The sequence below is a fragment of the Corella eumyota genome, chromosome 6 (genome assembly GCF_963082875.1).
Source record: "Corella eumyota chromosome 6, kaCorEumy4.1, whole genome shotgun sequence".
NCBI classification, from domain to species: domain Eukaryota; kingdom Metazoa; phylum Chordata; class Ascidiacea; order Phlebobranchia; family Corellidae; genus Corella; species Corella eumyota.
This window is the reverse complement of record NC_137495.1, coordinates 14103063-14129692: the sequence shown is the minus strand read 5'-3', so window position 1 is coordinate 14129692 and position 26630 is coordinate 14103063. Positions and strand designations below refer to the sequence as shown.

The following is a 26630-nucleotide window of genomic DNA, read 5'->3' as shown; positions in this document are numbered from 1 at the left end:
AAAAAAACCTAAAAATAAACTGATCAAAAAAGGGGTGCTACAACATGACAGCAGTTGGGATCGAACCCAGGTTCTCATGTAGTAAAGCCAAGTGTTCTGACTACTACACCATGCTGCCGGTAAAAAATATTTAAAAAATTTTCACCATTCCAAGAATGTTGGCGTCAGTCACATAATTTCCAACAGCAAATGCCAAGCCAGCACTTAATTAGAAGCTTAATTATCGGCTTATTGTAATTTATAATATCCCAAACTGTTGAAGGCAACTCGATACTGGGTCAGAGTAAATGATGTTACTCTATGTTTAGGTCGTGAAGTTGACCTTTCCACATTGAGGATAAATAAATATAAAAAAATAGTCGGTAATCAACCTGTTATATTTATCGCCAACAATTCCCATTACAACTCCCATAACAGTAAAAATGGCAATAAATATTGGATCAGCAAGAACTTGGTATTCTATTCCCTGGCCTGAGTAATTCCATTCACAATATATCGTTCCATTCAATCCCATGAGATTACATTTAAAAATTAGGATTATTAATAATTTACTTTGTTAGTTAGCATGTTGTAGCATCCTTGAGTAAGACCTAAGATCCTGAGTTTGATTCTAACTGCTGGCATGTTGTAGCATCCTTAAGTCAGACCTGAGATCCTGGGTTTGATTCCTACTGCTGGCATGTTGTAGCATTCTAAAGTAAGGCCTGAGATGTTGGGTTTGATTCTCACTGCTGACATGTTGTAGCATCGTTAGAAAGACCTGAAGTTCTTGGTTTGATTCTTATTACTGGCATGTTGTAGCATCGTTAGTTAAGATCCTGGGTTTGATTCTCACTGCTTAAGTAAATATCAACTTTATCTTGCAGTAAAATACAAAATTTTCTTTCCATCCCACATTCTGCAAATTTTTGTTAACGTTTACCTTTAGTATTATCTAATATAGATCTAAGAAAATAAAATAATATTAGCATGCAAAATTAACAACTACTCACTGTGTTGAATTCTTCACATCTCTGCATTTTGTGTTTGACAGTTTTTCAACATTTATGTCCAAGGTCAAACAAGCCATGTCTCCAAAATGAACGTCCTGTGCCATTTCCTTTGAGGTGACACCGATCATAAAATGACCCAACTCCCCAAACCCATAACACAACATTAGGATTGTTATACAATACCAATGATACATGGGCTCCCCTTTAAATGTTTTAACCATTTTGAAATTGTTTTCCTAATGTTAAAGTAAACTAAATTTAAATTCTGTTAAAATATATTTTACATTTATTAATTAGCGATATGGAAAGGTCGACTTAACAACTTAAAAAAAGCTGCTGGTTAAGTGCTGGCTCAGCAGAAGTTCATACGGTTTATATCGCCTTACTTAAGAGCGCTACAGCATGGAAGCAATGAAAATCGAACCCAGGACCTTATGTAGTAAAGCCAAGTATTCTGACCACTACACCATGCTGCCATTATTACAGTATATATAATTTTAAAATTTGATACATAAAAATTGTTCGTTATTTGTTTAAATATTAATAAAATAATAAAAACATTATTCAGCAAAAAAGATTTAATTTATGCCTAAAATTAACTTAAAATTTTATCCAGAATATATCAGCTAACGCAAACAATTTTGGCAAATATTGCCAGACCATAAATTTTCTGATATTTTTAACATTAATATATCTTAACATCTCTTTGTTTTTACTTTATAATTTGCTCAATTAATCTAAAAACATCTGTTTTTGGTCTGTTTACAAAATCACATTTCCTCAACGCGATGTCAACAAAAAGTTGAAGTAGTAACTCATATGCGGCGTACGAAAAATGTCACCACTTTTTAAATACTCATTGGAAGAAAGTCGCCTTCAAGACCTAAATATAGAGCAACAACGTTACCTCGACCCAGTCTTAAGTTGCCTTTAGCATGTTAGAGTATTATTGATTATATTTGCACAATAACTAAACTGCTTTATAAGTAATGACTTAGCAAGAGTTTGGGTCGTTTATAGCACCTTACTCAAGGGCGCTACTGCATGAGAGCACTGGGAATTAAGTCCAGGACCTCGTATAGAAAAGCCTAGTGTTCTGACTATTACACCAGGCATAATTTAACTAATACCGTTTTACTAATTAAACATGAATTAGAAACTGTACAAAAAAACGATGTTTTACCATTTTTATAACAAACAAACAAGCGCAAGACATCTACCTCAAAAACTAGCGACAAAAGACAACGACGGACAAAAGGCTAAGCTCTATAACCAACTACCTCTACTTAGTTTATAACAAACAAAACTAACTATACACACAACTAGCACAAGACATCTAACAATAACCTAGCGAGCGACCTTACTACTAAGACTAAAGCGCAAGACATGTAACAATAACCTAGCAAGCGACCTAACTACTAAGACTAAAGCGCAAGACATCAACCAAAAAAACCTAGCAAGCGACCTAACTACTAAGACTAAAGCGCAAGACATCAACCAAAAAAACCTAGCAAGCAACCTAACTACTAAGACTAAAGCGCAAGACATCTACCAAAAAACCTAGCAAGCGACCTAACTACTAAGACTAAAGCGCAAGACATCTACCAAAAAACCTAGCAAGCAACCTAACTACTAAGACTAAAGCGCAAGACATCTACCAAAAAACCTAGCGAGCAACCAACTACTAAGACTAAAGCGCAAGACATCTACCAAAAAACCTAGCAAAGCGACCAACTACTAAGACTAAAGCGCAAGATATCAATCAAAAAAACGGCAAGGGGCCTGACTAATAAGACTAAAGCGCAACATATCTATCAAAAACCTAGCAAAGCGACCAACTAATAAGACTAAAGCGCAACATATCTACCAAAAAACCTAGCAAGCGACCTAACTACTAAGACTAAAGCGCAAGACATCTACCAAAAAACCTAGCAAGCGACCTAACTACTAAGACTAAAGCGCAAGACATCTATCTAAAAACCTAGCAAGCGACCTAACTACTAAGACTAAAGCGCAAGACGTCCACCAAAAAAACTAGCAAACGACCTAACTACTAAGACTGCAGTGCAACACATCTAACAAAAAAACGGCAAGCGACCAACTACTAAGACTAAAGTGCAACACATCTAACAAAAAAACGGCAACACATCTAACAAAAAACGGCAAAACCCTAACCCTGACTACTAAAACTTTAAAACTGTGCCAAAATTTGGGGAGAAACAGTTCCTGCCATAGCGTAGGTGATCCGATATTCAAAAAAGCAAACAGTCGATCAAAGCCATCGGCCTAAAGGCACTACAAGCTGACCAAACGCGCTTATAAAACCAATGAATATCCATGTACGGAGAAGTGTTTGGTCTCCTATTGTCGTTGGAAGGCCTCCCATTTAAACTTCCCTAACTGTACGTTCAACATCGAAATCTTAAGGCTAGGTTAAGCCTAAAATAAAGCTATTTGTGGTCTTTTGTAAAAGTCTAAATTAAAGCTTTGGTAATAGGTTAATATAAAAAAAAGGTGGGACAAAGTCAAATGCGCGACTTAAACATAGAGTAACATCAGTTACTTCGACCCAGTCTCGAGTTGCCTGTGGCCCCCAGTCTCGAGTTATCTTACTTAAGGGCGCTACAGTATCAGAGCAGTGGGGATTGAACCCACGACCTCATGTGTGGTGCAGCAAGCAAGTGTTCTTACCACTACACCACGCTGCTGGTGACAAACAGAAGTGCAAATAAAATCATTTTATTGGTTTGTATGCAGCATAACTATTAAATATTTATATGTAGGTTTACGATTAAAATAAAAGCATGTGACATGGAAACGATTTAATGGTACAATAGTACTGTAGTTAACTTTCGTGAGTTAAAAACATATTATAAAATTTTTAAGTGAGTTAAAAACATATTATAAATTTTTAAGGTATATATATTGGACATTGTATATTTATATATATGCAGTAGTTCGCCAACTGTATGCTCCATTATTTATAGACTGTGTTTTAAAAAGGCGTTGCAGTAGCCTTTTTTTATTTTTATTTTGGTTTTTCGCGCATTGATAAAAGTAAATAATAAATACGATATACAATTAATATTACAACAATGCGACGGGAAAAAATGATAAAATTAATTTAATGATTTAAAACATGCCAAAAGTATTAATGTTTACACAAATATATTTAAGTATGTTATGTCATAGTCACCAAACCTATATATATATTGGGATTGTATATATATACAGTACTTCGCCCACTGTATACTCCATTATTTATAGACTATGTTTTAAAAAGGCGTTTAGGCTATATAGCTTCTTTAGTTTCTTGTATATCGACTGAAAAAGGCCCTTAGAAAACAGTTTACGGCGGTTTATGGAACAATAACCGCTTAAATTGGCTACAGAACAGAGAAGCCACACCATAACCTAAGTTTAAATTGCAACCACAGCTTGGTAGATTCTTTTCGAGCCTGTATCTGTTTAAAATCATATATCACAGTGTTTGTAGGTTAAAATACCGCGTGATGACGTCATAGCGAAAGACAGACTTCACGACTGAGTGGATATTGACATAGGAAACGCACAAGACATAAGCGCTTAAGTTTCACTGTTAAAATTTAACAACCCGGTTTTGAACAATAAATATCTGCAAGTTTAATAAACATTGTTAGATTGTTCAGTTATGAAGTTTTGATTGTTAATAATGGTTAAGAGATGGCCAAGAGAACGTATGTTTGTTCGAAGCGGAAATTGTTTTTAAGTTTTGTATTTCTGCTTCTAATTTCGGTTGCTTGCCTGGTCTGGACTGTCAACTTCTCTACAGAATATAAAACAGCGACCACGGACTCGGCAGTTGCTTTGAAACGATTATTCCGTCATAAAAGTAAACAATGGAAACGGAAAAAGGCGGAAAGAATTGAAAATCGAAACTTCGCGCAAAAAGAAATTGAAATTTTAGAACGAATACAAAACAAGAGCTTTGTTGAACCTGCAAGAAAAAATAATAGACCAAATGTTGAACGAAAAAGTAACTTTAAATTCAAGAAGAAAAATCTGCAAAACTTCACAACAAGAAGTGACGTCATCTTATTCTGGTACACCCCCTTTAACGAAATTACTACGGCACTTGAATTTTTATTCACCGATGCCAAAATTATCTTAACTTCAAATCAGTAAGTTAAATTGTTTTCACTTAAAATACCATAATTAAAAATTGTTAAGTTTAATTGCCTGGGGTCTTGAGTTTGATTCCCACTGTTGGCAACCCTAGCATGTTGAATTTTTTTAATAATATCAAACACTGCCATATTGTATAAAGTTCTAAATTTGTTGTTTTTTAACTGAAAATAAAATTGAGAACAAAGAAAAGTTTTGGTGGTATTTATTCTCGATGTGGGAAAGTCAAATGCGCGACTTAAACATAGAGTAACATTTGTTACCCCGACCCAGTCTTAAGTTGCCTGTGGCAGTTTGGAATATTAAAGATTATAATTGCCCGATAATTGATCTGCTGATTAAATTTTTTGTTCAGCAGAAGTTTATACAGTTTATAGCGCTTTACTCAAGGGTGTTACAGCATGGGAGCAATGGGGATTGAACCCACGACCACATGTAGTAAATCCAATTTTTCAGACCACCACACATTGCTTATTAAATGACTTAATTGTTAAAATTTTCTTAAATAAATCTCTTTTATTTAGAGCACAAGTTGAAACTAGTAAATGTGGAAATAGTAGATTAGTTTTTGACCGAAAATATGAGCGGGAAAGTCGATTTATCGTTTTTCACGCTGTCCAATTTGATATTAATGACCTTCCAAAAAACAGGTAAAAAAACACCATACGACCAAAACCATTAATTAAACACCATACGACTAAAACCATAAACTAAACACCATGCAACCAAAACTATAAACTAAACACCATGCGACCAAAACCATAAACTAAACACCATTTTCTTTTATTTTTACCAGAACAGCAGACCAATTTTATGTTTGGTGGAGTGCGGAAAGTACGGCATCGATTTCACAAAATGTTTACCTCAAGGACTTCTTCAATCTTACTGCGAGTTATCGGAGGTCTTCGGATGTTTTTGTGCCTTACGCTTCTTTTACTTGGGTGCTAAAACTTATTTCGTAAGTTAGGGCTAAATAAATAATTTGAATTGTTATCTTGTTGTTGATTGGTTTGATATACTGGCATTGTGATGTAGTGGTTAGGAGCTTAAATATATAAGGTCCTGGGTTTGATCCTCACTGCTCTCATGCTGTAGCGCCCTTGAGTAAGGCACTATAAACGGTATAAACTCTTGCTGAGCCAGCACTTAATCAGCAGCATAATTACTGGGCAATTATAGTCTATAATATTCCAAACTGACAAAGTCAACTTGAGACTGGGTTGGGGTAACTGATGTTACTCTATGTTTAAGTCGCGTATTCGACTTTCCCACATCAAGGATAAAGATATACACAAAAAAAAAAAGTTAATGTATTTTTTGGTTATAAATACATTGAGGACAAACAAATATGAAAAAAATCTATTTTTTTAACAGACCACGTTTTTATGTTTTTTTTGTAGGCCATTCTTCTAGCGGGTATTGAACCCAAAATCTTAGACGTAAGTTTTTTATTTTTTACAGAAATCCAGAAAACGGCAAAAACTTTTTCAAGCAACAGAATGATTTAAAACGAAATTATGTTTCGGATGAAATCGATTTAAAATACGCGGTTAAAGATCTTCCGAAACATTCCCTCGCCATTCGTCACCAAACTAACTCAAACCCAAATATTCACAAAAATTTAAAAAGTTTGATAAACAAAAAAAATAGGTAAGTTTAATATTTTTTTTCTTTTTATTTATTCTTAATGTGGAAAGGGCGACTTCTTGACCCAAACATAGAGTAACATTTGTTACTCAGACCCAGTCTCGAGTTGCCTTTAGCAGTTTGGGATATTATAGATTATATTTGTCCGATAATTAAGCTGCTGATTAAGTGCTGGCTCAGCAGAAGTTCATATTGTTTATAGCGCCTTACTAAAGGGGGCTACAGCTTAAGAGCAGTGGGGATCAAACCCATGGCCCATTAAAGTCATGTTTTAACCATTTACATCATGTTACCAGTTTGTTATAAATATTTATAGAATAAAAAACCATTATTACCCAGGTTGGTAAGTTGGATTGTCAGCAATTGTGGAAATACTGAATCAAGTTTTCTAAGATTTCAACTTTCTGATTCCATGTTGAGGTCCGGGTTGAAGATCGATCAATTTGGTTCCTGCAATGAACAGAATTTTCCAATTCTATCCCGCTGGGACCCGAACTTTTTTGAACTTCTCGGAAGGTTTAAATTTAGATATTTGTTTAATACTTTATCATAATCAATAATATCCCAAACTGACACAGGCAACTCGAGACTGGGTCGGAGTAACTGATGTTACTCTATGTTTAGGTCCACATTTGACTTTCCCACATCGAGAATAAAGATATATTTACAAAAAAAAAGATATACAAAAAAAAACTTGGCTTTACTTGATTCTAGGTTTGATTCTTACTGATCTCATGCTGTAGTGCCCTTTAGTAAGGCGCTATAAACGGTATAAACTTCTACTTAGCCAGCACTTAATTACCAGAAAGTCAATTAGAGACTGGGTTGGAGTAACTGATGTTACTCTATGTTTAGGCCATGAAGTCAACCTTCCCACATTGAGGATAAATTAAACCTTTTTTGTTTAGGTACAAATTTTACCTTGCTTTTGAAAACAGCCTCCACTGCCATGATTATGTAACCGAAAAGTTATGGTATAACTCCTTGTACAGCGGCGTCGTTCCAATCATCTTTGGTCCAAGCAGGAACGACATTAAGACAATTTTGCCACCGAAATCTTACATTTTTGCGGAAGATTTTAAAAGCCAAAAAGACCTGGTAAAATATCTTAAATATTTGGACAAAAATGTCACGGCTTACGCTGAATATTTACAATGGAGAACTTGGGTTAAATATTTAGATAATGACGGCGAAATTTCAAATAAACACATCCCAAGCTTGGTTAGAAAATATTTAAATCCACGACCAATTGGTTTTTGTGTTTTATCCTCGATTACCAAGCCTAACGTCGTTCATGATCTTAATAAATGGTGGATAGATGAAGAACGAACTGAATGTAAAGACGCAGAGTTGGCTTACGAACGGTTTACTCAGCATTTTTTTACCTGATTTTTTGACATTATTATCTTTTCTCTAATTTTATTTTTTGACATATTTTCTGTTTTTATTGCAATATTTTCAACTATTTCGACCTTATTACAAATACTTCATTTAATAAAAAAAATTTAACTTTTTTTTAAATGTGTTTTTTTAATTAGACTGTTAATAAGTTTAGCTTACCTTTATAAGCTTAATAACACTAACAAATATGCCAAAGACTCAGGTTTTACTCAAAAATGCTACAACATGTCAGCAGTGAAAATCAAACCCAGGATCTCGGGTATTAGTTAAGGATTTTACAACATGCCAGCAGTGGGAATCAAACCCAGGATCTCAGGTCTTACTTAGGAATCCTACAAGTTTTAGAATATTAGAATAGAATTAATGCGATTGAAAATAATGATACATAGATTTTATTAAGTTTAACAAAATGGTCGTCCAGGCAATATTTGTTACACTTAGTTTAATAAAGCTTAATATGTTAATAAGAATGAAAATAACGATTGTGATTAGTAATTTGATTAGTTTACAAGTTTAAACTTTTGATTAGTTTACCCTTTAAATGATTCAACAAAAAGAAAACTTACCCACAACAAAAAAACAAAGATTTTTAATATTTACAATAAACGGCAGTTAAAAGTTTTCAAACATTGTTTTTTGATCGAAATGTTAAATTTTTTTTGTGAATCGAAAGAAAATGGTTTTAAAATATTTACAGAAACTATTGAATGATAATAAGGTTATAAACGCAATATAATAAAGTAAGTTGACACCAGAATTACAAAATGAAAAAGTGTCTTCCAAATTCCAAAAATTTTAAAATCGACATTTTTTCATAAATTTGTCAAAATTAAAGGGGATTTCCCAGATAAGAGAGGATAGGGTAGAAGGGGTGTAATGAAATATGTAAAACTTTTAGTAAAATGGTGTTTTTTAACATATGGATATCAGAAAAAAACAACCATTTATAGAAATGGTTTTTATTTATTTATCAGTATCTCAAAAAAATGATAACAAATTTTTCGAAACATTTTTGTTCAAAAATCTTCCAAATCTTCACCCGTTCCAACCTCCAGTGAGTTTGAAGAACTTCTCCTCATCGAGAGTTTCGTCGGCATCTTTGGTCCTCATCGAGAGGAAGATGTATCCTCCTATCAACTCGTGGACTAACTTGGGGCTAAAAAGCATTTACCGTTAAAGTTTTTACCCTCAAAAGTGGGTTAAACTTTACCCCCTTTTATGTAGTTGGGTTCAATCCCCACTGCTCTTATGCTGGGGCGCCCTTTATTAAGGCGCTATAAACGGTATGAACTCCTGCAGAGCCAGCACTTAATCAACAGCTTAATTATTGGGCAATTGCAATCTATAATATCCCAAACTGCCACAGGCAACTAGAGACTGGGTTGGGGTAACTGATGTTTTATTGAGGATAAACAAAAGTATAATTTTCAGACAACAAGGTGTCCCTAAACTTACCTAAATCTCGTACAAGCAAACATAATTGATTTCGATTCCTCCGCAAGTTCAACAATGACTGTGTTGGTATCCCAATTTACACTCCATGCCTAGAAACAAAACTAATTTAATAAAACTTCGCCAAATAAGGTTCTCAGTTTGATCCCCACTGCTCTCATGCTGTAGCGTCCTTGAGTAAGGCGATATAAACAGTATGAACTTCTGATGAGCCAGCACTTAATCAGCAGCTTAATTATCGGTTAATTATAATAAATAATATCCCAAACTGCCACAGTCAACTCGAGACTGGGTCAGAGTAACTTATGTTACTTTATGTTTAACTCTTAAACTTGACTTTCCAATATCAAGGATAAAAAAAAAGGTAAACTAAGCGTAAATTACCAAACAAAAAACTATTTTAAATATACTGACAATACATAAACTAAAAAAAGAAAACTCAAGACAGAGTCAAGCTAACAAATGAAATCTACCTTCATTGTGTTGTACCTCCATGTTTTAGTTGCCTCACCAGATGCAGCATCCATTCGAATAATTCGATTGTACGCGATCGCTGCAAGCTCCTAAAAAAACTCATTGTTAAAAATCTTTCTAAAACTAGATTTACAATCGGTGTTGTAACATCATTTAGTAAGACCCTAAAGCCCTTGGTTTGATTCCCACTGCTGACATGTTGTAGCATCTTTGAGTAAGACCTAAAATCCTGGGTTTGATTCCCACTGCTGGCATTTTGTAGTATCCTGAGTAAGACCTGAGAGCCTGGGTTGGATCTCAACTGCTGGCATGTTGTAGCATCCTTGAGTAAGACCTGAGATCCTGGATAAACTTTTAAATTATTAAAATATTGAAATTTACCTCTTTTCTACAATTTTGAAACTTGACAAGAAAGTAGGTGATCCCAAAGTCAGGTAATGATTGCCAAGCCTTAATGTAAGCTAGTTTTGCATTAGCAAGATTGTAGCTGCTATAGTTAGCAACGGATTCCTGAATTTTTCGAACCGCAAGCTTAAAATAAAAAAAATTTTGTATATATTTTTTGTTTCCTTTTTATTTATCCTCGATGTGAGAAGGTCAACTTAATGACCTAAACATAGAGTAACATTAGTTACCGTGACCCGGTCTCAAGTTGCCTGTGACAGTTTGGGATATTATATAGATTATAATTGCCCGATAATTCAGCTGCTGATTAAGTGCTGGCTCAGCAGGAGTTCATATCGTTTATAGCACCTTACTCAAGGGCTCTACAGCATGGAAGCAGTGGGAATCAAACCCATGATCTTATTAACTTCTACTACCTCCTATTATCAACCTTAAAAATTTTTAAAATAATTTTGGTTACTTTGTTCCCCAGTTTTTTGAGATGTTTTTTAGCGACATAGAATTGTGGTTCAATGTTCGTTGTCAGACTTCCCAAACCGTCTCCACTTGCTTAAAATAAATCGAAAAAATTTAAAAAAAATTTTAAAAATATAAAAAAATAAATTTAAAGAAGAATTAGTTTAATAATTTTTTTAATTCAATATGTTTGTAAAAATAGAACTATTTAACAGAAAATTAATAAAAAGAAACGTTAAAGAGATGGTTCGGTCGTAGAGTTTCTTTTTTAATTATGTTGGAATTTTTCCAACTTTCACGAGGATACCATTATTTTAAAAATTGGTCAAGTAGTTTTTGAGATATCGGGATTTGAAGGTAAATATTGTAAATAGGGAAAGTCCCAACGCTCGCCAGTCACGTGACCCACGACGTCATCGTCGTAAGATCATATGCTGGCAGACACAGACGTAGGACCAATTTTTAAAATAATGGTATACTCGTGCAAGTTGGAAAAATTCCAACATAATTAAAAAAAAAAACTCTACGACTGAACCATCTCTTTAAGTATAACTTTACATTTAAAATATTAAAAAAGGTTAAAGTTAAATTTTATCTCAATTCAGACATTACAATATTGTTGGTTAGCAGACAGGACCGTAATTTAACTTGATTTATAAATATTTTTAACCATAGTATTAAAATCACTTGAGCAAAAAATGTAAACAAAAAAATATGAGTAAGTGATGTATATAGCATGTTAGTATGGTTGACACTGAATCACAAAATGGCTTTAGAATCTTTAAAAAATGTCTGTGGTACTTACAATTTAGTTTTCAAAAATACTGGAAAATGATTAACATAAAAAACCAGGTTACCATAATGTTTTGTGTGACGTAGAAAGTTCTAAGTAGAGTAGTGAATGTATACAAGCTAGTACTTTCTACATCATCACAAACAGGACTTCCCTTTTTTTTAAATTAAGTTAAAGTTTTTTTTAAAAGTTGTGTAACTTAAAAAGTAATTAAAATTATTTAAAGTTAAAATCATTTTTGTGTTCAGTGACACCAACTTTATTAATTTCTGAGCAAAAAAATATCGCTAATATAGGACTTTAAGATAATTTTTTACCATTCCCATTCCCTGTCCCACTTTTTTGCAGTTTAAGCAAAGTTCGGAAATTTTGGACTTCGTTTTCGTAACTCGAGTCTGCCATCGTGTGGCCTTTCGCTGCCAGTTTACACGCAGCTATCCATTGACAATACACAACGTCCTTAAAAAAATTAAACAAGAGTTGTAACTTACAGTAAAAAGATGGAGAAACAAGGGATGTAACTTTAAGTAAAAAAAAAAAAAAAAAAAAGTTGTTACTATTAATAAAAAAAGGTAAAAATAATACTTGTAAGTAACAAAGAAAATAGTAAAGAATAATAGTTGTAACTAATGGTGATGTGCCGATCGCCGTTCTTTATAATCGAAATCGATCTGATAACGTGACCGAACAATCGGTAACTTTATCGTCACTAAATACAAAAAAATTGACCCTGTATGTTAAACACTTCTACTTATTCACAAGTTTGTTTAAATATTTAACCGTAATATTCAGTATCATTTACAAGAACTAAAAACAATTTTACTAGCGCGGAAATAAAGCGCTGTAAAAGTTTATGGAAATCTATGTGGTTAAGGCATGTGCGTGTTTATTTGTGACGTAAAATTAAATGTGACGTAATTACCGATCTGCCGATTTTGGACCTTGATCGGGTGATCGCAAAATACCTTCAAAAATCGACGATTTACGATCACCATTTTGATCGGCACATCACTAGTTTTAGAGTATTTTTTAAATAAGGTTTTAAACAAAGAAAAAATAAAAATTTAGGGTTGTAACTATCGATAAAAGTAGGTAAAATAATGATTGTAGCTAATAAAAAAATAAGAGTTGTAACTCACAGTGAAGGAAAATCAAATAAGAGTTGTAACTCACAGTGAAAAAAATAAAAAATTAAAGGTTGTAATTAAAAAAGTAAAAATTAAGAGTTGTAACTTACGGTGTCACATCTAAGCCACAACTCTGACATTCCCTCGGCACTAGGGATTAAAAGTTTGATGATATATTTTTCCTCTCCAATATTCACATCAGGGATAACTTCTGCTCCCTTCAACTTAATCTAAAATCAAAATTTAAAAACAACAAATTTAAAATAAAATAATATTTTCACATATTTATAATCCAACAAATAATTGCTAAAGTTAATAAAATTAACGGCCGGAACACTCTACTTAAAAGCGTCACAGGATGAGAGCAGTGGGAATCGAACCTGGGACTTTATGTAGTAAAGCCAAGTGCCAACAACGACACCAAGTAATAAATAGAAATCCAATAAAACGTTTAAATTTTAATTCAAAAAAAAAAAAAAAACTTTATACCGTTTATGTCACCTTACTCAAGGGCGTATAGCATGAGAGCAGTGGTAATTGAACCCAGGACCTTATGTAGTTATAATAATATATGATAATAATTTTAAATAATTTGGAATACAAACGAAATTTAAAAAATTTTAAAAGAACAAAAAAAATGCCATTTTTAACCCCCCCCCCCCCCCCCTAAAAATCAAATTATTTTTGTAAAACGAACCGTAGTTGGGCTTAGTAGAGATGCCGCATCCTCTTTAGATTTAAAATAAGAAATATTCGTATCTTTGAAGATAAAATAATGTTTCTTGTAACCTTTCAGGGTAAACTTTTTGGGTCTAAAAAAAATTTTTTAAATTAAAAAAAAAAATTCTAAAATTTAAAAAATTTTTTTTTTTAACAAATAGAGTATTTTAATTAGGTTAAAAAATGTTGTTAAAAAAAAATAACTTTTAGTATACTAACTTGAAAAGTTTAAGATAGTGTGACAACTCAGGAACTGATGTAATATCACCCTACAAACAAAAAATAATTTTCTTATTTTATAATCTAAACTTTAATTTATCTAGGTGGTTTAGTGGTAAGAACACTTGACTTCATACCATGAAATTTTGGGTTTAAAACTATTTAAAATAAGGGGCAACAGTGGGAATCAAACCTTAGAACCTTAGTTTTAGGTTTAAAACTATTTAAAATGTGTGGCAACAGTGGGAATCAAACCTTAGAACCTAAGTTTTAGGTTTAAAACCAATTTAAATAAGAGGCAACAATGGGAATCAAAGCCTCGAACCCAAGTTTTAGGTTTAAAACTATTTAAAATAAGGGGCAACAGTGGGAATCAAACCTTAGAACCTTAGTTTTAGGTTTAAAACTATTTAAAATGTGTGGCAACAGTGGGAATCAAACCTTAGAACCTAAGTTTTAGGTTTAAAACCAATTTAAATAAGAGGCAACAATGGGAATCAAAGCCTCGAACCCAAGTTTTAGGTTTAAAACTATTTAAAATAAGGGGCAACAATGGGAATCAAACCTTAGAACCTTAGTTTTAGGTTTAAAACTATTTAAAATGTGTGGCAACAGTGGGAATCAAACCTTAGAACCTAAGTTTTAGGTTTAAAACCATTTTAAATAAGAGGCAACAATGGGAATCAAACCCTCGAACCCAAGTTTTAGGTTTAAAACTATTTAAAATAAGGGGCAACAATGGGAATCAAACCTTAGAACCTTAGTTTTAGGTTTAAAACTATTTAAAATGTGTGGCAACAGTGGGAATCAAACCTTAGAACCTAAGTTTTAGGTTTAAAACCATTTTAAATAAGAGGCAACAATGGGAATCAAACCTTAGAACCCAAGTTTTAGGTTTTAAACAATTTAAAACAGGAGCAACAGTGGGAATCAAACCTTAGAACCCAAGTTTTAGGTTTTAAACAATTTAAAACAGGAGCAACAGTGGGAATCAAACCTTAGAACCCAAGTTTTAGGTTTTAAACCATTTAAAATAAGAGGCAACAGTGGGAATCAAACCCTAGAACCCAAGTTTTAGGTTTTAAACAATTTAAAACAGAAGCAACAGTGGGAATCAAACCTTAGAACCCAAGTTTTAGGTTTTAAACAATTTAAAACAGGAGCAACAGTGAGAATCAAACCTTAGAACCTAAGTTTTAGGTTTAAAACCATTTTAAATAAGAGGCAACAATGGGAATCAAACCCTCGAACCCAAGTTTTAGGTTTAAAACTATTTAAAATAAGGGGCAACAATGGGAATCAAACCTTAGAACCTTAGTTTTAGGTTTAAAACTATTTAAAATGTGTGGCAACAGTGGGAATCAAACCTTAGAACCTAAGTTTTAGGTTTAAAACCATTTTAAATAAGAGGCAACAATGGGAATCAAACCTTAGAACCCAAGTTTTAGGTTTTAAACAATTTAAAACAGGAGCAACAGTGGGAATCAAACCTTAGAACCCAAGTTTTAGGTTTTAAACAATTTAAAACAGGAGCAACAGTGGGAATCAAACCTTAGAACCCAAGTTTTAGGTTTTAAACCATTTAAAATAAGAGGCAACAGTGGGAATCAAACCCTAGAACCCAAGTTTTAGGTTTTAAACAATTTAAAACAGAAGCAACAGTGGGAATCAAACCTTAGAACCCAAGTTTTAGGTTTTAAACAATTTAAAACAGGAGCAACAGTGAGAATCAAACCTTAGAACCCAAGTTTTAGGTTTAAAACCATTTAAAATATGTGGCAACAGTGGGAATCAAACCTTAGAACTTAAGTCTTAAATTTAAAACCATTTAAAATAAGGGGCAACAGTGGGAATCAAACTTCAGAACCCAAGTTTTAGGTTTAAAACAATTTAAAATATGTGGCAACAGTGGGAATCAAACCTTAGAACTTAAGTCTTAAATTTAAAACCATTTTAAATAAGAGGCAACAATGGGAATCAAACCCTCGAACCCAAGTTTTAGGTTTTAAACAATTTAAAATAAGGGGCAACAATGGGAATCGAACCCTCGAACCCAAGTTTTAGGTTTTAAACAATTTAAAATAAGGGGCAACAATGGGAATCGAACCCAGAACCTCAAATTGAACGTACCTTGCTAACCACACTGTTTGTTCCCAGAGAACCTTCCAAGTCTTGTAAAGCTTGATCAATATCTCGATTGTCGTTTTGTTCAACGTCTTCGTTTGTGTTTTCCGATAACTTGGAGATGTGGTACTACAAAATAATTGTCATAATTAAGTTTGTGATGTCATAATTAATTTCATGATGTCAGAGTTAGGTTTGTGATGTCATAATTAAGTTTGTGATGTTATAATTATGTTTTTTATGTCATATTTAGGTTTGTGATGTCATAATTAAGTTTGTGATGTCATATTTAAATTTGTGATGTCATAAATAGGTTTGTGATGTTATATTTAAGTTTGTGGTGTCATATTTAAATTTCTGATGTCATAATTAAGGTTATAATGCCATAATCAAGTTTTGATGTCATTATTAAGTTTGTGATGTCATAACTAGGTCTATGATGTCATATTTAGGTTTGTGATGTCATAATTTAATATATGTTTTGAATTTTACCTGTAAAGATGCAAACATGATCATCTCTTCCTCGGTGCAGTCAATATCCTCACATAATAAATTCCATTTTGCTTGCTCAAACAACTGATTTATCCTCACAGCATCGTACTAATTAAAATATATTTTAATTATCTGAAAGGGGTAAAGGCAACTCGAGACTGGGTAGAGGTAACAAATGTTACTCTATGTTTAAAGATATTTTTTTCAAGTTTAATCATTTAATGACAAGGAAAGTGTTGTAGTAGTCAGAACACTTGGCTATACTACACAAGGTCCTGGGTTCGATCCCCACTGCTCTCATGCTGTAGCGCCCTTGAGTAAGGCGCTGTAAATGGAATAAACTTCTGCTAAACCAGCACTTAGTCAGCAGCATAATTATCGGGCAATTATAATCTTTATAATATCTCAAATTACTAAAGGTAACTCGAGACTGGGTCGGGGTAACTGATGTTACTATATGTTTAGGGTGTGAAGTCTAACTTTCTACATTGAAAATAAAGATATATAAAAAAAATAATTAAATCTTACAGATTTGTTCGTTTTTTACGCATTGAGGATAAATAAATCTATATATAAAAAAGAAATATTTAAATTTTAATAAAATTTTTTTTTTTTAATTTTTGTTAAATTCAGTGTTCCTGATATTCAACATTTATTAAAGGTTTGTTGAATGATAATTTGAAATTAATAACTTCCTATACTGAATAGAAAAATTTCGTGACGTCATTTTAATAGAAAAATTTCAACTCTGTTTCAGCTAAATAAGTTTTAAAATTTCTTTTTTAATTTTTAAAATTTATTTTGTAACTTATAACTTTTATAAAATTAAAATATTACTTTTTTATTTTTTAGTATGTTTTAATTACAATAAAAATTAAAAATTTTTCCAAATTTTAAATTAGAAAATTAAAAAAAAAATTTAGTTTAAAAAAACGAACAAATTTGTAAGATTTAATTATTTTTTTATATATCTTTATCCTCAATGTAGAAAGTTAGACTTCACACCTTAACATAGAGTAAATTTGTAACCCCTGACCCAGTCTCGAGTTGTCTGTGGCAGTTTGGGATATTATAGATTATAATTGCCCGATAATTAAGCCTATGATTAAGTATTTGCTTAGCAGGAGTTCAGACTGTTTATAGCACCTTACTTAAAGGCGCTACAGCATGAAAGCAATGGGGATTGAACCAAGGACCTCATGTTGTGAAGCCGAATGTTTTTACCAACTATATCATCAGTAATATTAAAATACCTTCGGATTAAGGTCAAAGAAGGAATAAAACTTGAACCGCAGCAAAATTGTGTCTTTTTCATTAACTCCTTGCTCCATCAAACAGCGTGAACTGTCGACCCATCTAAACACAATCGTTAAGGTTAAAACCCGGGAATAAAAGTGCTTACCCAGAACTTAAAAAAGTGCTTACCAAGAAATAAAAAAGTGCTAATCCAAAAACAAAAGTATTTAGAAAAACCCACTATTTAAAAAAGTCCATACACACTATTAAAAAAGTCCTTACCCAGTATTAAAAAAGTGCTTACCCAATATTAAAAAAGTCCTTACCCAGTATTAAAAAAGTGCTTATTCAGTATTTAAAAAAGTCCTTACCCAGTAATAAAGTAAGTCCTTACCCAGTATTAAAGTAAGTGTTTACCCAATATTTAAAAAATCCACTATTTAAAAAAGTACTTACCTGGTATTAAAAAAGTGTTTACCCAGTAGTAAAAAAGTCCGACCTAGTATTAAAAAGTGCCTACCCATTAAAAGTGCTTACCCAGTGTTAAAGCCAGCTTTGTCGACGTAGTTTTTCGGTCTCATGAGGTTTGTCAATGCTCTTGTTGATGGCTTCTGGCTGTTGATCAACAACTTTGTGTCGATGTACGTCGTGTCGAGAAACTCAAGACTCTGCGACATCGACGAAGATTTCATGTTTTTGGGGGTGAGGGTATTGTACATGGGTGACCCTGGGTGATAAATTATAAGTTTATCCTCAATGTTAGAATAGTGAAACAGGCAGCATGGTGTAGTGGTAAGAACACTTAGTTTCACTACAAGAGTTCCTGGGTTTAACCCTCACTGATCTCATGCTGTAGAGCCCTTGAGTAAGACGCTATAAACGGTATGAACTCCTGCTGAGCCAGCACTTAATCAGCAGCTTAATTATCGGGCAATTATAATCTATAATATCCCAAACTGCCAAAGTCAATTTGAGACCGGGTCGGGGTAACAGTTGTTACTCTACCCATTTCGAGGATAAATAAATATATAAAAAGGAATTAAACTCCGACCCTAAATCTACTGAAATGAAGTTAAAAAAGCTTTACCATAATTAAGCGCTAAAAATTTCCTAATATAAGCAAATGCCAGCAGATTGTTTTACTAAAAATAAAACACTAATATCTTGAAAAGCATGACAACTAAAAATTAACCTTCATTTTTATGGAAATATAATGATTAAAAATTATATAAAATACAATATTAATAAATAAAAAAATAAATAAAATCATTGGTTCATGTAAACTGTTCGTAACTCAACAAAAAAAAGTTACGTTCTCAAAACCAGTGAATTTAGAAGTTACGTAATATTTACCAGATAGCTCTCTCGTAATGTAGCCTATGCGAATAAATAATAAACAATAAACAACATTAGCTATAAATTACTACATTTTGGTGTAATATAGTTTAATTAAACAGTTATAAGTTCGATTATGTCCCAAATTAGGCAGTACGCTTGTTGATAAACAATAGTCGTCAGACAAGACTTATTGTTTTAAGTTTGCGACTTCACTGAACACCGACGGTTGATTTGCAGACATCATCTTAGTCTTTAAATATATATACCCTTACCCCAACCCTATCTAAGTTTAAAACGAAAAAGGCGTTGCGTAGGAGAGTTACGTACAAGCTTCGAGTAAATTTGGAAGGTATGTAGTGTTTATCAGTTTTGTCTGGGTACGGACAGTTAACGTGAACCAAATCAATTATATATAAATTTGAATGCAAATTAATTTTTAGGCATTATATTAATAAATATACAACAAACATCAGGTTTATGAAAATGAAGTTATTTTTGATTATTTTAATTAAATTTATGTAAATTACGACATTGAAACACATAATACCTGGTTTAAGTCTCGTAATGTTCTTATGTATTGCTTAAAAATAAACTTTTTATTCAAAACTATTTATTTTGAATTTAAACTTAAAAAGACTTATGGTTTTCAAAAATATGTCAATTATGCAAAAATATATAATAAAGCTTAATGAACGACATAAAGGCAGTGTGGTGTAGTAGTCAAAACATTTTCTACACTACATGAGGTCCTGGGTTTGATCCCCACTGATCTCATGCTGTAGCGTCCTTGAGAAAGGTGCTATAAACAATATGAACTCCTGCTGAGCCAGCACTTAATCAGCAGCATAATTATTGGGTAATTATATTCTATAATATCCCAAACTGCCACAGGCAACTCGAGACTGGGTCAGAGTAACTGATGTTACTCTATGTTTAAGTCGCGCATTTGACTTTTCTACATCGAGGATAAAGATATATACAAAAAAAATGTGAATGTCCAAGTTATAGACCTTCAAAAAACTGCAATTTTTGTTTGTGGGTCAATTAATCCTGTCCAGAGAATATTAACTAGTTTATAAAATCATTGCAAAATAAAAGTAAGTTAAAACAAAAAATTAAAAATAATTTTAAAAAAAATTTACTAAAAATAAAAATTTTGAAATTTTCACCTGGGGTGTAGGGTGAAGTTGGGGTAAGTCCCGGGGTTAATACATTCGGGGTCAACAAACCCTCATCCTGATCTTGGGTGTCCTTTTTGGGGGTGTTTCCCGCTTTTGGGGCTTTCGGGGGAATCATGATTGATAACTCTTCTGGGTGTCGAATATCTAAAAAAAATTTTATTTAATTTAAGAAATTTAAAAATCGAATATCGACAATAAAAACCGGCAGCGTGGTGTAGTGGTCAGAGCACTTGCTACACCACATGAGGTTGTGGGTTCAATAGCCACTGCTCTTATGCTGTAGTGCCCTTAAGTAAGGCGTCATAAACGGTATGAACTCCCGCTGAGCCAGCACTTAATCAGCAGCATAATTATCGGGCAATTATAATCATTAATATCCCAAACTGCCACAGGCAACAGGCACCTCGAGACTGGGTCTGAGTAACTCATGTTACTCTATGTTTGGGTTGCGCATTCGACTTTCCACATCAAAGATAAAAATATTACAAAAAAAAATTATGAAAAATTGAAAATAAAATTTAATTTTAAACCTGTCTTAATAAAGAGTTAAAAAAAAAACTTCGTTTATTTTTTTTTGAATTATTTTTCCATTATTTTTATTTTTATTTTTTTTAGCAGGGTATTTCCTTTTTATAATTTAAAAATTTTTATATAAAAATTTAAAAAGTTTTTTTACAGAGAAGGGCTTTTGGTGAACTGGGGGTTCAATAAAAGATGTCCATTGTTAGTAAAAGTTTATTTTTAGCTGAAAACTCACCAAAAAACTTGCACATCTCGATAACAACATGTAAAACTTTAGCAGCAAAATTTACTCGCACATTTGCATATTGTAGATCGGGTAACTGGACCTTTACAACCTAGCAACAAAATATAAATTTATTTGTATTTTATTTATCCTCGATGTGGAAATGTCAAATGCGCGACTTAAACATAAAGAAACATAAGTTACTCCGACCCAGTCTCGAGTTGCCTGTGGCAGTTTGGGATATTATAGAGATTATAATTGCCCGATAATTATGCTGATTAAGTGCTGGCTCAGCAGGAGTTTACACCGTTTATAGCGCCTTACTCAAGGGCACCACAGCACGAGAGCAGTGGGAATCGAACACAAGACCTATTATAGTAAAGCCAAGTGTTCTAACCACTACACAAAGGTCAATTTAAATTAAATTTTTTTAAATATTAATAACAAAGTGGATTATAAAATTCCAAAAGCATAAATAAAACAGCTTCATTGTAAAGTTCATAGTTTAATTTATATGTAGCTTTTGATATGGTCAATAACTGCATACCTTATGTTTTGGGGTGTAAAGTAACTCAGCGTCCGCCTGAACCTCGTATTTACCCAACACTTGACCCATCTTATCCAACCATTTTTGTGTTTTGGGCCACCACAATTCATAGTCGGACCAACCCTTCGATACATCTAAAAAAATAAGTTTTTAAAGTAAATTAGAAAAAAATGTGATCTTAGTTAAAAGTAATGGGAAAAAAAGTAAAATTGTTATACAGCCTACACTTTAAATATAAGGTTATATTTAGTTACAACTAGAGATGGGCCAATCGAATCTGAGTCCGAGTACTTGGCCCGAGTATTAAGAATAATAATAGTCATTTAAGATTGTATACAATTTACTAAACATAAAAAACACTCGGTTTGCCGTTTTCTAATAAATTATAATCTACTCTCGACAATTGCGCAACAAATACACTTTTGTAAAGTACAAGAAAGAATTAGCGAAGACCGTAAAATACAAGAGAGAATTAGCGAGGACTGTAAAGTACAAGAGAGAATTAGCGAGGACTGTAAAGTACGAGAAAGAATTAGCTAGGACTGTAAAGTACGAGAGAGAATTAGCAAGGACTGTAAAGTACAAGAGAGAATTAGTGAGGACTGTAAAGTACAAGAGAGAATTAGCAAGGACTGTTAAGTATGAGAGAAACTTAGCTAGGACTGTAAAGTACGAGAGAGAATTAGCAAGGACTGTAAAGTACAAGAGAGAATTAGCGAGGATTGTAAAGTACAAGAGAGAATTAGCAAGGACTGTAAAGTACAAGAGAGAATTAGCGAGGACTGTAAAGTACAAGAGAGAATTAGCGAGGACTGTAAAGTATAAGAGAGAATTAGCAAGGACTGTAAAGTACAAGAGAGAATTAGCGAGGACTGTAAAGTACAAGAGAGAATTAGCAAGGACTGTAAAGTACAAGAGAGAATTAGCGAGGACTGTAAAGTACAAGAGAAACTTAGCTAGGACTGTAAAGTACGAGAAAGAATTAGCAAGGACTGTAAAGTACAAGAGAGAATTAGTGAGGACTGTAAAGTACAAGAGAGAATTAGCAAGGACTGTAAAGTACAAGAGAGAATTAGCGAGGACTGTAAAGTACGAGAAAGAATTAGCAAGGACTGTAAAGTACAAGAGAGAATTAGTGAGGACTGTAAAGTACAAGAGAGAATTAGCAAGGACTGTAAAGTACAAGAGAGAATTAGTGAGGACTGTAAAGTACAAGAGAGAATTAGCGAGGACTGTAGAGTACGAGAAAGAATTAGCAAGGACTGTAAAGTACAAGAAAGAATTAGCGAGGACTGTTAAGTACAAGAGAGAATTAGCAAGGACTGTAATGTACAAGAGAGAATTAGCAAGGACTGTAAAGTACAAGAGAGAATTAGTAAGGACTGTAAAGTACAAGAGAGAATTAGCGAGAACTGTAAAGTACAAGAGAGAATAAGCTAGGACTGTAAAGTACGAGAGAGAATTAGCGAGGACTGTAAAGTACAAGAGAGAATTAGCGAGGACTGTAAAGTACAAGAGAGAATTAGCGAGAACTGTAAAGTACAAAAGAGAATTAGCGAGGACTGTAAAGTACGAGAGAGAGTCAGCTAGGACCGTAAAGTACAAGAGAGAGAATTAGCGAGGACTGTAAAGTACAAGAGAGAATTAGCGAGGACTGTAAAGTACAAGAGAGAATTAGCGAGGACTGTAAAGTACAAAAGAGAATTAGCGAGGACTGTAAAGTACGAGAGAGAGTCAGCTAGGACCGTAAAGTACAAGAGAGAGAATTAGCGAGGACTGTAAAGTACAAGAGAGAATTAGCGAGGACTGTAAAGTACAAGAGAGAATTAGCGAGGACTGTAAAGTACAAAAGAGAATTAGCGAGGACTGTAAAGTACGAGAGAGAGTCAGCTAGGACCGTAAAGTACAAGAGAGAGAATTAGCGAGGACTGTAAAGTACAAGAGAGAATTAGCGAGGACTGTAAAGTACAAGAGAGAATTAGCGAGGACTGTAAAGTACAAAAGAGAATTAGCGAGGACTGTAAAGTACGAGAGAGAGTCAGCTAGGACCGTAAAGTACAAGAGAGAGAATTAGCGAGGACTGTAAAGTACAAGAGAGAATTAGCGAGGACTGTAAAGTACAAGAGAGAATTAGCGAGGACTGTAAAGTACAAAAGAGAATTAGCGAGGACTGTAAAGTACGAGAGAGAGTCAGCTAGGACCGTAAAGTACAAGAGAGAGAATTAGCGAGGACTGTAAAGTACAAGAGAGAATTAGCGAGGACTGTAAAGTACAAGAGAGAATTAGCGAAGACTGTAAAGTACAAAAGAGAATTAGCGAGGACTGTAAAGTACGAGAGAGAGTCAGCTAGGACCGTAAAGTACAAGAGAGAGAATTAGCGAGGACTGTAAAGTACAAGAGAGAATTAGCGAGGACTGTAAAGTACAAGAGAGAATTAGTGAGGACTGTAAAGTATAAGAAAGAATTAGCGAGGACTGTAAAGTACAAGAGAGAATTAGCTAGGACTGTAAAGTACAAGAGAGAGAATTAGCGAGGACTGTAAAGTACAAGAGAGAATTAGCGAGGACTGTAAAGTACAAGAGAGAATTAGCGAGGACTGTAAAGTACAAGAGAAACTTAGCTAGGACTGTAAAGTACGAGAGAAACTTAGCTAGGACTGTAAAGTACGAGAAAGAATTAGCAAGGACTGTAAAGTACAAGAGAGAATTAGTGAGGACTGTAAAGTACAAGAGAGAATTAGCAAGGACTGTAAAGTACAAGAGAGAATTAGTGAGGACTGTAAAGTACAAGAGAGAATTAGCGAGGACTGTAGAGTACGAGAGAGAATTAGCAAGGACTGTAAAGTACAAGAGAGAATTAGCGAGGACTGTTAAGTACAAGAGAGAATTAGCAAGGACTGTAAAGTACAAGAGAGAATTAGCTAGGACTGTAAAGTCTGAGAGAATTAGCAAGGACTGTAAAGTACAAAAGAGAATTAGCTAGGACAGTAAAGTACGAGAGAGAATTAGCGAGGACTGTAAAGTACAAGAGAGAATTAGCTAGGACTGTAAAGTACAAGAAAGAATTAACTAAGACTGTAAAGTACAAGTAATCCGAAAAGTTCAAATTATAAAAACTTATTCTAGAATAGAAGAAACAAACAAATTACCGTATTGGCTTTTTAGAGTATCCACAAGCTTAGCAATAACTCCCCCAATATGTAACTCCGTTGTCACCAAAACTTTAATATCAACTTCTCTCATAACTTCTCCTTGCTTGTTTTTTATTGATAAATCCGTCACCTTTATCTTTAGTTCCCATGACCCGTCGGCATAGCGACCATCAGCCATTTGAACCCCGCTTAACGCAGACATTTTTTAAGTTTTAAAATAAAAACCTTTTAAGAAAAAAAATGTTTTTATTTAAAGTTGATTAAAATTCGTTAAAGTTGATACAGTTGGCCTAGCAATCACATAACTTCTTTTTAATATTTATTTATCCTCGATGTGGGAAAGTCGAATGCACGACTAAAACATAACATTTTGTTACCCCGACCCAATCTCGAGTTGCCTGTGGCAGTTTGGGATATTATAAATTATAATTGCCCGATAATTATGCTGCTGATTAAGTGCTGGCTCAGCAGGAGTCCACACTGTTTATAGTGCCTTACTCAAGGGCGCTACAGCATGATAGCAGTAGGGATTGAACCCACGACCTCATGTATGGTGTAGCAGGGTTCTTACCACTACATCACGCTGCCATTTTTAACAAGTAGTACTAAATAAAATAAATGCGGAAAAGAACAAAATTAGCAAGGGAAGATTAGGGTAAGGTTATTAAAAATTCTTTAATCTCTATTAGTTTTGCACGCCCTACATAAACAGAGTGTGTAACCGAAATATGGCACATGTAATTAAACAAAGAGGTTGCATAAATTAAACCCTTACCCTAACCCTCACATATTCAGTTTACCCATTAACACATCTGACTCGTAAAGTGGACTTAGTTATACTCATTAAAACATATTTCAACTAATTTTTAATGTCTGGTTGAACAATTGCCATACTTAGGTTATAACGCCTTTTTAAATTCGGGCAAGCGAAACTAATAGAGATCCAAATTCTGCCCTTTCCGCTTTTTATTAACTTGGCGGACGATGCTAATAAAGCTTTTTGCCAAAAAAATTTTTTTAAATGTTTTATACCAAATTAAACATAAATTTTAAAATAACCTTTTTACTTCAGTTAAATTTAAACAATTTTTTGATAAATTTAGCTAAATTTAATATGTAGGTCTACTACAACCTTCCTTTTTAAAAATCGTAATTTGTAATAAATGTTTCGTATTTTTTCCTAATTCTGACAGACAGTCTGACAGTCCGATCAAATACTTTTAAATAAAAACCCAAAATTAATAAATTCAACAACATAGTCTGAAAAACAAGCAATCCTTCTCAATAAATTACTTAATAAGTGCTTAAATATTAAAATATTTATTTAAGCTTGGCGATATTTCTCAAAATTATTTTTTTCCCAAAAATTTTGCGCAAAAAAAATTGGGAGTTAACCATATTTAGTTTCAAACTAAATTCTAACCGATTTGTGTCAAAAACTAAAGGCACGCGTTTAAGAAACATTTTTTATCCTCATAATTTTTTTTTTAATTTTGGTTTTTGGCACATTGATAAAAGTAAATAATAAATACGATATACAATAAATATTACAACAATGCAACGGAAAAAAATGACAAAATCAATTTAATGATTTAAAACATGCCAAAAGTATTAATGTTTACATAGAGATTTTAAGTATTTTATGGCATGGTCACCAAACCCAAATAATATAATTTTAACAGGTTTGAATATAAATAACATCAGCTCAGTAGTTTAAATGTTAGGTTTTAAACTACTTTTAGTTGATTTATATTCTAAAATTGATTTTTAAACCGGGCTTTGATTATTTCAAGATAGGTTTAAGATTTATTTTAATTTAAATATTTAAATATTCAAAAAAAAAAGGAATTTATTGATCGGGCAAAACTGCTGCATCTATATCGTTCACAGCGTTCTATATAAAACAAAACAGCTTAAAAGCAGTGAGAATCGAACCCAGTATATCATGTGGTGAAGCCGAGTGTTC

General features: G+C 33.1%; 2 protein-coding genes across 3 annotated transcripts; one reads left to right on the top strand and one right to left on the bottom strand.

Moving 5' to 3' along the window:
- Positions 1-4425: 4425 nt before the first annotated feature.
- Positions 4426-8312, top strand: LOC145754858 (4-galactosyl-N-acetylglucosaminide 3-alpha-L-fucosyltransferase 9-like). 2 transcript variants are annotated; one of them, XM_082571002.1, is made up of 7 exons: positions 4426-5152; positions 5681-5806; positions 5953-6114; positions 6618-6806; positions 7143-7319; positions 7712-7901; positions 7984-8180. In XM_082571002.1, the coding sequence occupies exons 1-7, from the start codon at positions 4695-4697 to the stop codon at positions 8038-8040; spliced, it is 1359 nt and encodes a 452-aa protein (XP_082427128.1). In that variant the 5' UTR covers positions 4426-4694; the 3' UTR covers positions 8041-8180. The 2 variants fall into 2 exon arrangements, with proteins under 2 accessions (XP_082427128.1, XP_082427127.1); XM_082571001.1 differs by having other exon boundaries at positions 7712-8312.
- Positions 8313-8583: 271 nt separating this feature from the next.
- Positions 8584-24883, bottom strand: LOC145755639 (fermitin family homolog 2-like). The gene is made up of 17 exons (XM_082571886.1): positions 24662-24883; positions 21514-21647; positions 20979-21078; positions 20210-20365; positions 18240-18429; positions 17720-17822; positions 16467-16574; positions 15981-16103; positions 13851-13900; positions 13609-13723; positions 13022-13141; positions 12102-12243; positions 10996-11084; positions 10512-10661; positions 10130-10219; positions 9660-9748; positions 8584-9360 (listed from the first exon to the last, which is right to left on the bottom strand). Exons 1-17 carry the CDS (start codon positions 24864-24866, stop codon positions 9240-9242), a joined length of 2085 nt encoding a protein of 694 aa, XP_082428012.1. The 5' UTR covers positions 24867-24883; the 3' UTR covers positions 8584-9239.
- Between the last annotated feature and the right edge of the window lie 1747 nt (positions 24884-26630).